This window comes from Marmota marmota, unplaced genomic scaffold, assembly GCF_001458135.2.
Source record: "Marmota marmota marmota unplaced genomic scaffold, marMar, whole genome shotgun sequence".
Taxonomy (NCBI): Eukaryota; Metazoa; Chordata; class Mammalia; order Rodentia; family Sciuridae; genus Marmota; species Marmota marmota.
The window spans coordinates 1,846,391-1,861,841 of record NW_025999960.1 but is presented as its reverse complement, the minus strand read 5'-3'; the positions used below and the strand labels follow the sequence as shown (position 1 = coordinate 1,861,841).

Sequence of the window (15,451 nt, the reverse complement as noted above, 5' to 3'; positions counted from 1 at the left end):
TAAAGGATTAATCTGGAAGTTTTTATTGCTTCAGTGAGGACCATTTCTATAAGACCATAAAGCAGCATGATGTAGTAGTGTTATTGGACTTTTCTTTGCAGGTGTTTAGTTCAAAGTGATTTTTTTTTTTTAGTTCAAAGTTAATTTGTTTAAATGAATTGGTGTACCTCTTAGGGATTAATTTTATGCCTTTTAGGAACTGCTTAACAGTGATAACCTTGAAAGGACTCAAACCATTTCATAAAATGTTATCTTCGATGGTCTGAAACTGAATCATGTTCTGTGAATGGAGTTCACAGTGTGTAACTCTGCACAAGTCATTGTCAGAAGCTCCCCACTGTATTTCATAGCTGATTTACTTCAGGGGAAACCAAGGGCTTATTGAGCAATTCACATTTTTCCAGAAAAGATGATGTGAAGAGTCCAGTGCAACCTGCCAAGCTTTGCCTGCTTATATAAATCCACTTCCTGGTGACATCATTCAAAAAACTCCTCCTCTTCTCCCAAACCTTTAATTTTGTCTGGCATTCTCAGAATTTGCACTGCAAACATGGTACAATATAGTTGTAGACCTTCCCTTATCTAAAGACTATAGCTTAATGGGAAAGCCCAACTATCTCTGATATTCTCTCAAAGAAAACTCACAATCATTCTTAATTAACTATTAAGAGTGAGGTAGTTAATTAAGAGAGAAGTTTTATTTTCCAGGTATGGATATTGTCTTCTTGATGTTATCTCAAGGAATTACTCAGAGTAGATTATTAGTGATTTAAGTGATTTATCCTAAATGAATAAATATGGGCCATCAATGTTGTAAAAAGAAACACCATTAAGGCACTAAAAATCCTCAGAATGCTCTCAGAATTTCTTTGGACTTCACAGCTGAATGATTTATTTATAATTTATTATCTGTTACAGTGGCAAAGAGCCACTGGGTCTTTTGAAGTCAAGCCATATTGAAGATAGCAATATAGAAAAATCATCAATGTTACCTAGATTTGTTTTTCTTTAAATATTTATTTTTAGTTGTAGTTGGACACATACATTTATTTTATTTATTTATTTTTATGTGGTACTGAGGATCAAACCTAGTGCCTCGAACGTGCTAGGAGAGTGCTCTACCACTGAGCCACAACCCCAGCCCCCTAGATTTGTTTTTGATACAATGGAAAGCTGATTGGCTTATAATTAAGTGAGCACATTTTTCATAACTAAGACATTAAGCAGCCAGTACCTACAAACCCTGAGTACCTACAAATCGAAGAGCACTGGTCTGTGGTGAGTGAGCATGTTCACAAGAAAACACATGAAATCTGCCATGGTTTCCTTAGAAGCTCTTTAGATTTTTTTAAAAATACTTTTATTAGTTGCTGATGAACCTTTATTTTATTTATTAACTTACATGCAGTGCTGAGAATCGAACCCAGTGCCTCATACGTGCTAGGTAAGAGCTCTACCACTGAACCACAACCCTAGCCTAGAAGCTCTTTAGATTTTGTGAAATATTAGAAGATAATTGGAAGATATTAGAAGATAACTGGAAGATATTAGAAGATAATTGGAGGATATTAGAAGATAATTAGAAGACAAATGCGAGGAATCAAATTTCTAATAAAGTCAAATATTTAGCTCTGATAAACAATTTGAAACTAAAAATGAACTGAACTTACTGGCTGTCATAATTTTGAAAAATTCATGACAGCTTTGTTGCCTTATTTACTTGCTTTTAAAAAATAGGTGTTTCATTTTCCCCACCATAACAGTATAATATGTTCATAGTAATTGTATTTGGAAAACTGGAAGTAGATTACTGTTTTTATTTTTTCACTATTAAAGAGGGTTCTTTTTCCCTTACCATAAAAGTAATATGCTTATTATAATTGTAATTTGAAAATGCCAAAATATAAAATTAATCCAAGATTAATCTGAGCATTTAGGGTCATTAGTTGAGATTATAGTGAATATGGATATGCATCCTTTTTTGCACTGAACATATTGCAAGCATTTCCTCATGCCATTTACTATTTTATAAAACACGATTTTCAATCCAGGCCTACTAATCCAACACATGTATGTATTGTTGTTTGTTTAATCATTCCTCTGTTATAGAACATTCAGATTGGCTCCAGTTTTTGTTATTATAAATAATACTGAAATAAATATATTTGTATATTATTTGTGTGTTTCTGGTTGTTTTGTTAGAGTGCCACCTTAATTATCTTTGATAAAGTCCTCAAGAATTTATCATTAATTCAGATACTTCTCCCTCTACTGATGTCTCTTTAAGTGCTCAGAAAATACTTCAGAAACAGTCATAAGTATGAAAATGAATCCTCTTTTATGATTCTTGAGTCTCACTTCTGTGTGGCAAATGGATTTTTTTAAAGTTTCTTTCCAAAGTATCTCATTCTTAATTGTCTCTCTTTGAAAGCAAGGAAACAGGAAGTGAGAGGTGGTAGCTATGTATACCATGAAAGGAAAAGAATGAAGCAGATGTATGAATTTTGATAAATAGAACAGATGTCTTCTTGATCATATTTCCTGAGGACAAATTGGTAACATTTTTGTTTATTATGTTTGAAAGAAAAATTTGCAAGCCTCCTATGCCTGACAACAGTAGGTCTACCTACCTTTAGGAGCATTAGTGTACTTATGTTGAGTTAGAATTCACTCATTACTATGGATGACTGGGGAGAAATATTTTTTGAAAGCTATACTAAGGGGGCTGGGACATGTGTGTGGCTCAGTAGTAGAGCATTTGCCTACCATGTACAAGGCTTGGGTTCAATCTAGCACCATGGGAGAAAAAGAAAGCACTACTCCAAGGACCTACTTAGAAATAAGTTATACTCAAATCACTGTGTTCATGTCAAAATAGTCAGTTAAAAGGCATTTTATCTAAACCAGGCCTTAATTCATATTAAATACTCAATAAATATTTGCAGAGTCCAAAGCCTCCCTGGAGAAACTAGCACAGATAGGAAAACTCTTCAGAGTTAGAATGAACAGGAATGAGAATGGTACACCAGAAATGTAGTTTGACTGGACCCAGAGAAGACCTCTGAGTAACCTCCACACATAATGTTGTGGAAGTAGATTTGTCTGAGACTAAAATTCATAAGTGATGTGAAGGCAATGTCACAGAAAAACGCTAACTCTTCTTAATTGCTTGACATGTTTCCAATCATCATGGGTTTCATTCTGGTGAGTATTGCAGTATGGTGGATTCTGTCTTATTTTATACTTTATTCGATTAGAGTAGGAGGAGGGGGCCAGAGTGCAGATTGGTTATTCCAAAAATGGGCCGCTCCAATCAATTTTTCAATATAGGGTTATTACTTATGGGCATGTACACATAAAAATTTCATTTCCTAGTAATTCTGTTTTATGCTTTCTTAATTTAACACTTGGTGAAAGTAAGAGTTTTAAGTGTGGCAAACATGACAATGTTTTTTCAAATGGAAAGCCAATAGCACACTACCTACACCATTTTCTCTTTTTAATTAGATATCTAAGAACTTTTCATGGTCATTACTCTCATGCGTTACTGTGATGTCCTCCACATCTGGCATAGTGATGACACTTAGTAAGTACTCAACCAATATTTGTTGAATGAACAAGCTTAATTAATTTCATTTTTTTGCCAGTGTTTAGATGATTGTGTACCTAACACACACTACTTCTTCCTTTCATCTCTTCCTTAATCCATTCTCTCATATCTTTCATGTGCAACAAGCTGTCATACTGTGTGCCTGAATCAGGGATTTCTTTTTACTTGGTTCTAGACCTAGGCTCAAGAAACAAATAACTTTAAACCTGAAAACATCCATTGGTTCCCACACTTACTGTTGCAGAATGAGTTGTGAAGGTGTGAAGACATGGAGACGAGTATACCCGACAGCCACTTCAGAGGTACAGTCAGTGGATAGGAGACAAGGAAGGACCTTCCAAAAGGTGAAGCCGTTGGCCACAAAAGAGTGATGGAAAAGAGGGTTCCTTCCAGAGAATAGATTTGGAGGCTATTTAAGGACCCTACTAAACCACAGGGAAAGGGAGCCTTCTCAATTCATGCCAAATAAGATCTCCTAATAGTTATAATCACTCTCTTACATGTTATTGAACACACTCAACTCTTATGAGCTTTGTTGACACCACCTCTGAGTCTTCTTCTAGACACATGATTTTGAAGCATGTCCTTGTTATTGATCTCTCTCTCTCTTCTTTTTCTTGTAAGGCTTTTCAAAATCCTTACATATATATTTATTTCTTACAAAACGTCTATTTCACTGGACTATCGTTGAGGTCAATCACCAAGTCTGTTTTATTTATCACTTTGTCCCCACTTTTCCTCTGGCACAGGGCAAAGTGCTTGGCATGTACTTGGCTCTTGAAATATATTGGCCAGATTCACATGCTTGTTTGACTGCTTCCAGAAACTTTCTTTTCATTTTGAACTTCTACGAATCTCCTTTGTCTGTAGCTCAGCCGTGCATTCAGATTATTTTATAAAAACACATTTTACCTAATATGTTTATTTGTTCTGCATCAGAAGGCATTTTTCTGATTCCCTATGCCAGGAGTTGGCAAACTTCCATAAAGGGCTGCACAGTAAATACTCTCATCTTTGTGAGCCATATGATTTCAGTTTAATTTAACTAATTGAACTCACCACAGATCTCACATATATCTTTCCCATCCTCACCAGCATAACTTGAGTACATTATTATTATTATTATTATTATTATTAGAAATCATCTCACTGGCAGAGGACCACATAAATAAATAAATAAATCGGCCCTTAGTTGGAGTGCCATGCTATAAAAGCAGAGCAAAATTCTCCCCCACATTTGATTAAAAATATGGAAAGCTAAGTCCTTCCTAGGGTCCAGGCACAATTCTAAGTGCCTTTCCAATATTAATTCATTTACATCTTACCATAATTCAAAAGATAATGACTATTATTGTTTCAATGTGGAACCTGGGGTTTGGTTACCTAAAGTCACATTGCTCAGTGGTGGAGAGCTGATGCCAACTCTGTCTGGCTTCAGGAACAATGTGCTACTCGGGATATTTATCTCCTGACACTACTGAGGATATTTATCTCTCTTCCACCTCTCAGAGAGTCTCAATTATCATTATTATGCAGGTATTCTCCATTCTTCAGTAGCTACTGTGCTTTAGAAGATGATCTCACCTTCAGGGAAAGTCTGACTGACCTAGAGACACTTATCTCTGAACAGTGATTGTCTTACCTCAGAGGTTTCTGAACATATCAACCCATGGCACACCTCAGGTCACAGAGGTTGGCTAGAAATGGACATGCAACTCTGCCCTGACAGATGAGAGGTGAGGGACAGTCACTGAGGTTTTCTAGAAAAGAAGCATCATCAATCTTGGGAGACCCAAGAGAAAGCCACCTCTTATCATTCAAAGATTGCCATATATGTATGTGTGAAGCCTGAAACCACAGCAACCATCTCATTCCTAAGGGCATCAAGCTACAAAAAAATGGCAGAGCTGGAGACACAGATGGAGGCAGCCAGAGCTCTGGTTAAGTCACAGTTGTTCACCACTCTAGTCTTGGACTTTTCATCATATAATCCATACTTTTGGTTTTTAGGCCAATTTCAATTATTCAAGTCTTTCAGAATCTGGCCTCAGCATATTTCTTACATGTCTGCTCTAAGACTTCACTTGACTATGTAATTTTTGTCTTCAATTTTCTTTTTACCTCACCAACTAGTGGCACATGGTAAGCACTTCAATAAATTTCTGCATGCAAATCTGGATGACAATATAGTCTTACTCTACAAGATGCTAAATCATCTATAAAAATGCTATCTGATAAAACTTTCCATAATAATAGAAATATTTTCTACCTGCTCTGCCAATAAAATAGTCACTGGCTAATAGGTACTACATTGAATAGCACAGATCTAGACAACAAGTGAAAAAAATAATTTCAAAGATAGGAATGTGTCCTCTAAATAATTCTAGATAGCAAGTTAAATGGAAACATCTGGAAATAGTTTTATTTTTATTCTAACATCATTTTTTAATCTGGAAGGTTAAAATTAATATAGAGATTTTTTTTTCCTCTTCATTAAAAAGCAGATCATTGGGCTGGGTGCATGCAGTGATGCATGCCTGTAATCCCAGCAACTGGAGAGCCTGAGTCAGATCACAAGTTCAAGGCCAGTTTCAGCAATTTAGCAAAGCCCTAAGCAGCTCAGTGGGACCCTGTCTCAAAAAAAAAAAAAAAAAAAAAAAAAATAACAAGGGCTGGGATGTAGCTCAGTGGTAAAATATCCCTGGGTTCAATCCCAAGTACCAGAAAACAAACAAACAAACAAACAAAAAAATCTATATAATTTAAGAAACATAATCTTAGCTTACTTGTCTTTATTTCAAATTTTCAGTTTCAAAGTAAATATGGGCAATAAAACCTTGCATTTCACAGATGGCCAGTAACTACTTGTTAGGTAATTCCTTATTTTCACAGAGCTTTATCTACAGGCAGTTGGCAATAACATCCTTATATTCTGAAGCTTAATGATTCATGTAGTGGACAGTGTTGGGACACCAAGAAATGAAATCAAGTACATAATTCTTTTCATGGAAACTTTTTACACAGATTCCAGATAGTGCCAGGAAAGTGGTGCTTGCATAACCAATAGCTTTTTTTTAAAAAATATTGTCAAGTGATAGATTCTGTTCTTGTTTCCATGCAGACATTATTATTTGTGGTAATTCACTATGTCTACATGCCCATGTCACATAGCTAATTGACAGTGCTGAGATTCAAACCCAGGTCAGCCTGACTTTGAAGCCCATTGTCTTCAGCACTATCTGATGATTACTGACAGTTCCCAGATTATGTGATGCACCTGGTCTTGGGGCCCCACTTTGAGGATCATTGTTTAGAAAAGGTAACAGCTGATAACAAATAGAGCAACAGTGGAAACAAGTGTGAGGATTTACAAGGCAGTTTCAAGATGTTGTACCTAGCATAGTCAAGATTTCCAGAATTACACTAATGTTGCTGGGTTATCAAATACAGTGCTTTGAAAGGAGCAGCAAAAAAAAAGCTTGTCTGCCACAAGATTTCTCTAGAAATGCTTAGATGGCAACAGAACTGAGTGGATTGATGAAGGGTATGTCCACTACGTAATGAAAATAAAGTCCACTGGGGAGATATATATATCTGAGTAAAGCTGTGAAAAGGGATCGGGAGTTTAGTCTAGGTTTTGTTTTTATGTCGTATCACCTTTTTGGTCTATTCTTAAGAACCATTAGTTATGAAGGCAGTGTTGGTTAGGAGGCCTCATGGAGTCACACTGGGGCTTTTAAAGTCTGACTTGCTTATATATTAGGTGAGTGGATTTTGGTAAATTAATACATTAAGCCTTAGTGTCTCCACCTATAAAATGAGGATATTAATGGCTATTCATTCGCAGCATTTTTGCAAAGATAAAGGAGGGATGGCATGAAAAACCCTTGGAACAGTATACAGTAGATGTTAGCTATTACTATTTGCACCACAGTGGACTTAGACCATGAGATAAGGAGAAAACTTCCCAGTTCACTGGATAATGGTTTATGCTGAAATCCTGTCCTGGTGCCGGCAAAGAAATTTGATCATCAGTGTTTCTGGGCTGTGCTATTCAATATACAAATACATATATTGGTTAGGTGTCAGTATTTGCATACACTGGAGATAATTTGAAAAACAAACCAAAAAAAATTGTCAACAATTCTTTAAATCTTCCTTATGCATAACCCAGGTGATTCTGTAAATTCCAAAGGATAGTATAAACCAGAGAGACATGTACATTTTCTCATTTGATTCCTTGGTAGATAATTGTTGTCATTTCTATTTTAAACATTGCAAATCTGAAGTTTACCAGGTAATTACAACAAATTGATAAGTCAGAATTTGCACTCAGATGTGTTAAAGACCAAAACCTACACTGCCTTGAAATTTCATACACATAACATTTTTTTGGAGGAGAGTGAGGGTTTGTTACCTATATGCTCATTCATAGGAACACAATATTTCATTTCCAATGTTTTTGACTTAGAAGAATATATGAGATAATAGAAAATTTAAGTTTTCATAGATATAAGAGCTAAATCATTTATTGTTTGGATAATTGAAAGTACTACTGTCTGGCTACTTATTATCATATTTGTTTCATATATAAAAGAAGAGGACATCATTGAATATCCAACATTTGGGGAGTGGGGAAATCACCTCAAATTTAGATGAAAATCAGTAAAGAGTTCAGATGAACTTGTGACTGACAGATTTCAAGCCAGGAACATCCACTCTAGGAGTTTTAGTGTTTTGACTATCAGTAATTTTCAGAATAAGATAACATCCTCACCGTCCTGGATGGAATCTAGCACTCTCTTCCCTCTTTTGGGAAAATACCACAGTCGGTTGCTATCTTAGTGTCTCCTAGTCTCTGCCTGCACAGATATTCTAACCCCACATGCAGTTTGGAGCTAGAAGGGTACACGCAGGGAGTCACTGTGCCCTAAGGCATTGCCCACACACAGGGATCTTCCCCTGAGGCATACCTTACTGTTGAGGATCTGGAAAACCCTTTGCTGCAGGGTTTGGCCAGCCTTGGGTCTCACAAGGATGTAGATGACTTTCAGGTCAGGGCTGGTGCGGAACAGCTTCTCCATGAGCACTTTGCCCAGGAATCCTGTGGCCCCAGTGATGAGGATGGACTTGTTGTCATAGAAAGCTGCAATCATGGACATGATTCCTCTTTTTCTCTTTTAGAACACTGAAAAGGGGTTCCTAAAAAGGAAAAGAAATAACAAAAGATTACCGTTTTAGAAGTTCTAAAACTCAACATCACTTAAAATATTTCCTCTAGTAGAGGAGCCAGGGGCTGGGGTTGTAGCTCAGTGGAAGAGCGCTTGCCTAGCATTCGTGAGGCACTGGGTTCAATCCTCAGCATCACATAAAAAAGTAAATTAATAAAGTTATAAAAATATTTTAAAAAGAAGAAAAAAAACAGAAAAAAAGTCAACAAACTGCTTTCTCGACTCTGGTTAAGATCCCTATATTAGTAACTACTTAAGAATAATGATTTTTCATAGCCATAATTTATATTTTGAGGATGTTGGGGGCTATGTTCTTAGGCAAAATTCTTCACATTCGTGGGATTCGTTCATTCATGAATTTACACAAAAACTAATTTTGAGCACCAGCTATGCCTGATTCCATGCTAAATTCTGAAGATAAACAGAAAGAACACATAAGACTTGCTTTCATTCTTGCAGGGGAGGCCTGTGACACAAGACAAATAAATACATAAACAAGATAATTACAGACTGATACAAATGGTCTGAAGTAAATAAAACAGGGATTAATAAATCACCAATGCTATCCACTTAAGGAAATCTGCATTTCAAATCATATTATCTATATTCACAAAGTTATTATTTAAGCCTCTCTTTTAGATGGCTGATGTGAGAAACATTATTTTGTAAAACCCATATTGTGCCAACAGCAATTAATGATGTTTTTTGACATATTATAATCCACCCACTGATTTCTTAACAATTTTGCCTTCCTGGCTTGAAGTTCAGAAAAGTTGTGTCACCATGTTTGGAAGGCAGTATAGTATCCTGGATTAGCATGTAAATTTCAGCAGGACTCGGAAAAATCAAATCCCAATTCTAACACCTATGAGCCATGTGGCCTCAGGCAAATTATTAAATTCTCTATGCTTCAGTTTCCTCATCAAGAATATGGGGATTTTACAAAAAACTTCTCTTAATAGTTCCATGGTAAGGATGAAAATAAGTTAACTCATGGAAAACCCTTAGAAACACAATTGCCTATATCATGTACTCAGGTATTGTCTAATAGTATAGTCACTGGTTTCAAAAGTTTCTCCTTAATGGTTTCTGCCTTTCTTGACACTTATTTCTTATGTATTTTATGTACATTCTTTTGGAAATAGATGACTTATAATTCAATCACTCATAAGAATCAAGTAAAGTATTGTCACCAAATGTGACTTCCTCTTACCTATTCCTTTATATATCAAATGTTTAGGTAGCCTAATCCTTTAATATGGTAATCGGCATAAATGGTCATGGGTGGCAGGGAAATGCAGGTAGAAAACCAAAAATATACTGTTATTATATTTTTCTCCAAGACATAGCTTTGCAACACAGAATTTATAGTTTTAGAGAGAAAATAAGATATCTTTAATGAGACTACTTCTTTATGCTTTCTTTCTTCTTCTTCTTCTTGTTTTAATGAGTCTATTTCTTTATTAAGAAAGAATGGTTAAATATGTCCCAAAATAAAAGAATTTGCCTCTTCTGTCTATAGTCCAAATACTTCTTAAACTCAACAAAATCCATAGGAGAATACATTGAGGGCTTGAATAGGGAAAGAAAACAAAATCCTAGCCCTCATCACCATGACGTGGTAGAGCAGTTGGGGCCATGATTCTAATCAATTCAAATGGTTCTGAAAAATGTCTAAGAGAATTCATTCTTTTATTTCTTTTTTCCAATCTGAATATATGGGTTGATTCCTCAGAAACTCCTATACAAAACTCTCTGTAGTCCAATTCCCTACATTACAATTTTGCATCATTTAGGAATTGTTAACACTTAATATAATTTGTTAAAAAGTGAAATTAATTATTTCTAAAATTGAAATAATTTCACACTTAGTAATGGAGTACATGAAATACTAGGATGAGGACTGTGTTTAGAACAGCATAGCCTTCCTTTTACACCTTAACTACCAAGGCAGAGAGCAAAGGATACTTTCTTATGCCTCATGCTCATGATATGGCCTGGGAAAAGGACAAATCAAGATATTATCCTTCCCAATCATCCTGAATAATTCAAGATATCTGATGTTTAAAAGAAAAAGAGAAGGGACTGATGGGATTCAGCCTGTGTATTTTTATTGAAGATCTACTATATACCAGGCACTGTCTCAGCACTAGAATTAGCAATAAATGGGCCTTATATAACTTATCTTTGTTTTTTTAAAATTTCTTTTTTAGTTGACATATCTATCTGGGATCCTTCATTTCTATTCTGGAGCATTTTCTTTTCTCCTCATGATCATTAGTTTTCATGATCAGAGTACAGAAAAGTGATTTTTACTCTCCTTTTGGTAGTAAAACAGGACCAATCTCATTCCTAGAGAACACATGTCAAAATATTGAACCATTATAGCTGTATCAAGTTACATATCTGTTGCAAGTTTCAATGTATGGGAACTTTTTGGGGGAAGGGTTCTTAAATTAAGAATTTTAATCCTAGGAGTCCTGCATAAGGCCAGTTTTCAGTTCTGAGATAGTGTCTGGCATATAGTAGACAGATAATAAAAACACACAGCCTGAATCCCATCACTCCCTTCTCTTTCAAACACCAGATATCTTGCATCATTCAGGATGATAGGGAGAGATAATATTCTGACTTAGGCATATCATAAGCCACTTGAGGAGACAAGTTTATCTAAATGTCTTGGTAATCCTTTGGGAAGAAATTTTTTTTCTCCTTTAGTAAGTATTTACTGAAATTCTGCCATATATTAGGCCCTGTGTTAAATATTGGATTAATTCTACTGCATCTTACATCCTCACACTCCAACATGAGTTATCTTGGATGTAAGAAAATAGCACTTACATCCATCCCACATCCAAATCACAGAACACAGTCATCTTTGATACTTTCCTCTTTCATATTTTCCTAGAGCTAATCATGTCACCATGTTCCAAAAATTCTACTTCTTAATATGTATCAAGTTGTACCATCCTCTCTATTTTTACAGGGTTATTACAGGCCTCCATTCTTTTTCTTTATTCAATTAAAATAAACTGAAATGGTTTCTTTCTCTTCAGATTTGACTTTTTCCAGTCTAGTGGCTTTTCAAGCCATTAGTGCACAAAATTCATCTGGAGTACGTATGAAAAATGAAGATCTCCACTTATCATCTCAAACTGACTCTGAAAGTTAGTCTTTTTTTTTTTTTTTTTTTATAAGCACAGGAAGTGATTTTCCTGTAGGGTATGAAGGTCCACATTTGAGAGAGTGCTGAGAGCCATAGCCGAGTAGGAATGACAAACCAAACTACAGCTTCTTTGATAGCTATCACAGTAAACTGTATAAACTGATGCATCAATGAATAATAACTCAACAAGTAATGCTCAATCAAGGAGTTGATTTACTTTGGGAGGAAATGGACATATTGATAGATTCCTCCGCTTTGAACTGCTTGCAGAACTTGCCTGGACTATGTATCACTTGTATGCATTGTGAACTATATGTTGGTGCAGCGAATTGTGGTAGTTCTGGCCTATCTTTGCTGAATGGTGTCACCAGTGATATAATTTTTCCAAAAGAGCTGTCAATTGGCTTGGTGTCGTGGCATTTCTGTATCTTCCTCCCTTCTGCTAGTGATGGTCTAAAATTTGGGGGCCAACAGAGGTGAGGCAAAGAACCTCACCCCCCCACTGGTGCATAGGCCTATCCACAAGTATGGCTGTATGCTGGACCGGTAGTCAGTGACAGGTATGATCCAATTGCAGTGGTACCAACCTAAGACAGGAGGCTGATGCCTAGAGGTCAGTTCATCTGATGATGGGTAAGGACCATATGTTGTATTGGACAACCTAACAGGCAAGGTCCCTAAGCCACATGCTTGTTGTTTAATTAATCAGAAGGGGGGAGATGCTGAGAGCCATAGCCAAGTAGGAATGACATGGCATTTTTAATTGAAAGGTGACCCTGCTCAGGGATTAGGGTGGCTCTAGGTTTAGTGTAGATCCTGCTGGATTAGGGTGGATCCGGTTTAGGGTGGATCCTGCTGGGAATAGGGCGTATCCTGCTGCCTCAGGCGCCTGCTCCTTGAGTTCCCGTTGAGTTCTCGCGGGATTCAGAGAGAATTGGTGCGCGGGAGCCGGGTAGAGGCAGTGGATTTTTTCCCAGAACGTGCGTGTAGAGTGTCGGTGAGAGTCGGGAATAAAGACTTGCTGTTTGAATCTACAAGGCGGTGTGGTGGCTCGGTTATTTTGTGCCCAGCCAGACTGCGGCAAGAGAGTCTGTCTCATTACTGATAGGGTACTCCTTTCCAAAAGCAAATGTTACCCATCATTATCTTCATTGTTAGGAGAGAAATATTTTTATAAGGAAAAGGGCACTTTGCCTCTTGGGTACCTTTCTCTTGGTTAGGGTTTTTCAACCTTGGTGCTGCTATTGATCAGATAAATCTTTATTGTGCAGGCTGACCAGTGCACTGTAGGAGATTTAACAGCTTCGCTGTCCTCTAGGAAATAACTGCCACTCCGTTTCCCCTACCATCCAAGTGTAAAACCCAAAATGTACTCTAGACTTGGCTAAATGTGCCCTAGAGAGAAAATCGCCCCCTTTCAGAGAGTCATTGTTCTAGAACTTTAAAATTTTTATATTGTATAATATTCAGCACATCCTTTTAAAAAGTTCAAGTTTAATACTTAAATTTTTGCTTGGTAGGCTAAATACAAATATGATCCATCATCAATACTTATTTTTCCTGTACTGAATCATTCACAGCTAATTACATTTGCCCAAACAGATTACATGTGGGTGGAAAATCTTGATAGTGTTCAAAGTGGAGAAGGAAGAATTTTCCAGAGAGAAGTCTTTTAATTTTAACCAAATTTTTAATGTGATTTTTAAATTTTAATTGAATTTTAAACACAGAAATTACTTCAATAATTATGCTATATTAAGGAAAATAATATACAAAATCATATTCAAACCTGTATAAAAACAATGTCCATTACAAATCTCCAGGATTTCATCAGTGGCAGAATTTGGAGGGGAATTCAATAAATAATAGTAGTTGTATAATAGTGTGATAAGATTAAAGTTGAAGAGTGTTTTTTCATGTCTGTGATATCTTGTCATAATTTTAAGAAAGGTAATTTAATAATATATACTTTAAAAAGAAGTGTTTGGAAATTAGTGACAGTAATGTATAGTCAGTCTCCTCTTTTGCTATAGGTTATAGAAATGTAGAGAAATTTGCAAAACAAATTCCTTGGAGTAAGGTCTACTGTGATTTTAAAAAGTGTGGCCCAACTGACATTACCTACTGTTATGGGCTGAACTGTGTCTCCTAAAATTGAAGTTGAAGTCCTAACCCCAATGTGTTGGTATTCATTCGGAGACAGGGAATTTGGGAGGTGATTAAGGTCAAGTGAGGACATGAGGGTAGAGCCCCAATCTGATAGAAGATGTCCTTTAAGAAGAGGAAGAATGATCAGAAGCTCTTTCCAAGCAGGTGCACAGGAAAAGACATAGGAAAAAACAGTCTGCAAACCAGGAAGCCAGGCCTCAGAAGAATCTGATTGTTCCAATGCCTTGATCCTGGACATCTATCCCCTGTAACTGTGAGATAATAAATGTTTGTTGTTTAAGTTGCCTGTGTTGTGGTATTTTACTAGGGTAGTCTGAGCAAACCAATGCATACAAAAATACACATCAACAGGAACTGTGTTAACTTTTGACTAGAGAGCAAAAATAACTCTTGACAATAATTCATATCAACTTTGAAATTCTGGAGTAAATATTTACAATGAATTAAATGCATTGGCCTCATTTTCCTATTTTATAACATAAAAGTACAATGTTGGTTCTGAGTTTTCAAACATTTGTGAAATGATAGACAGGTATTTTATGATGAACTACAGAGACCTCATTGATCTTAGGCCTTAAAAGTTTATGTCAGTCACATATCTGTTTGTCAAACAATGCGGGGGAAAAAGGTTTTCATCAGAGAGATCTTTTTTTTTTTTTGCTTTAGTTTCCTGAGTACATCCTGAATTATGCAACTCAGCAGTGAACTTAGGTGCCTTTCACTGTGAGCTTAATTTTTAAAGTTTTTCTAGTAGAAAACTTGACAGAATATTAACCTCCAGGGTTACTTGTTGGCAGCTGTTGGGAATAGGCTTTACTAATTGGATTAGTGGTACTCCATAGTCAAGAAAAACCAATTTGGAAACAGTCCCAGCTGGGGAAGGAAGGTCCAGGCTGGCTTCAAGAACACCAAATTTAGCAGTCACCTCAATACCTTCTTCCAATTTGTTTCTGTTAGTTCATTAGTAAGTCTTAAAAAAAAAACAAGTATAACTGAAGTAAAAAAGACATGACCCAAATCCATCATTTCAATATAATTGATTAAATACATGTGTTGAGTATCTACGTGTGCTACATACCGTTAGGTGTGAATAATCAATAGGCAAACATCCTTGTTAATTAATTGGTAAGGCATTATAAAAGATGCAAAGTATTATTGTTTCTAGGAAATGAGTTAAACACCAATCTGCATATAAAGATTATAAAAGGATATTAAGACAACCACAATCAAATGTAAATCTTGATATGTCCTATTTCCTCTTGGTGATTTATAAAT

The 15,451-nt window shown here is 36.1% G+C and overlaps 1 protein-coding gene across 5 annotated transcripts in view; it reads right to left on the bottom strand.

Annotated features, from left to right (window-relative positions):
- Window positions 1-15,451, bottom strand: part of Far2 (fatty acyl-CoA reductase 2) — a 133,303-nt gene that overhangs the window by 34,834 nt on the left and 83,018 nt on the right. For all 5 annotated transcript variants that reach the window (XM_048802487.1, XM_048802488.1, XM_048802489.1 and 2 more), the window contains one exon: window positions 8,584-8,812. In XM_048802487.1, coding sequence (XP_048658444.1) covers window positions 8,584-8,772 — 189 coding nt within the window. In that variant the 5' untranslated portion in view covers window positions 8,773-8,812. The remainder of the gene's footprint in view (window positions 1-8,583; window positions 8,813-15,451) is intronic.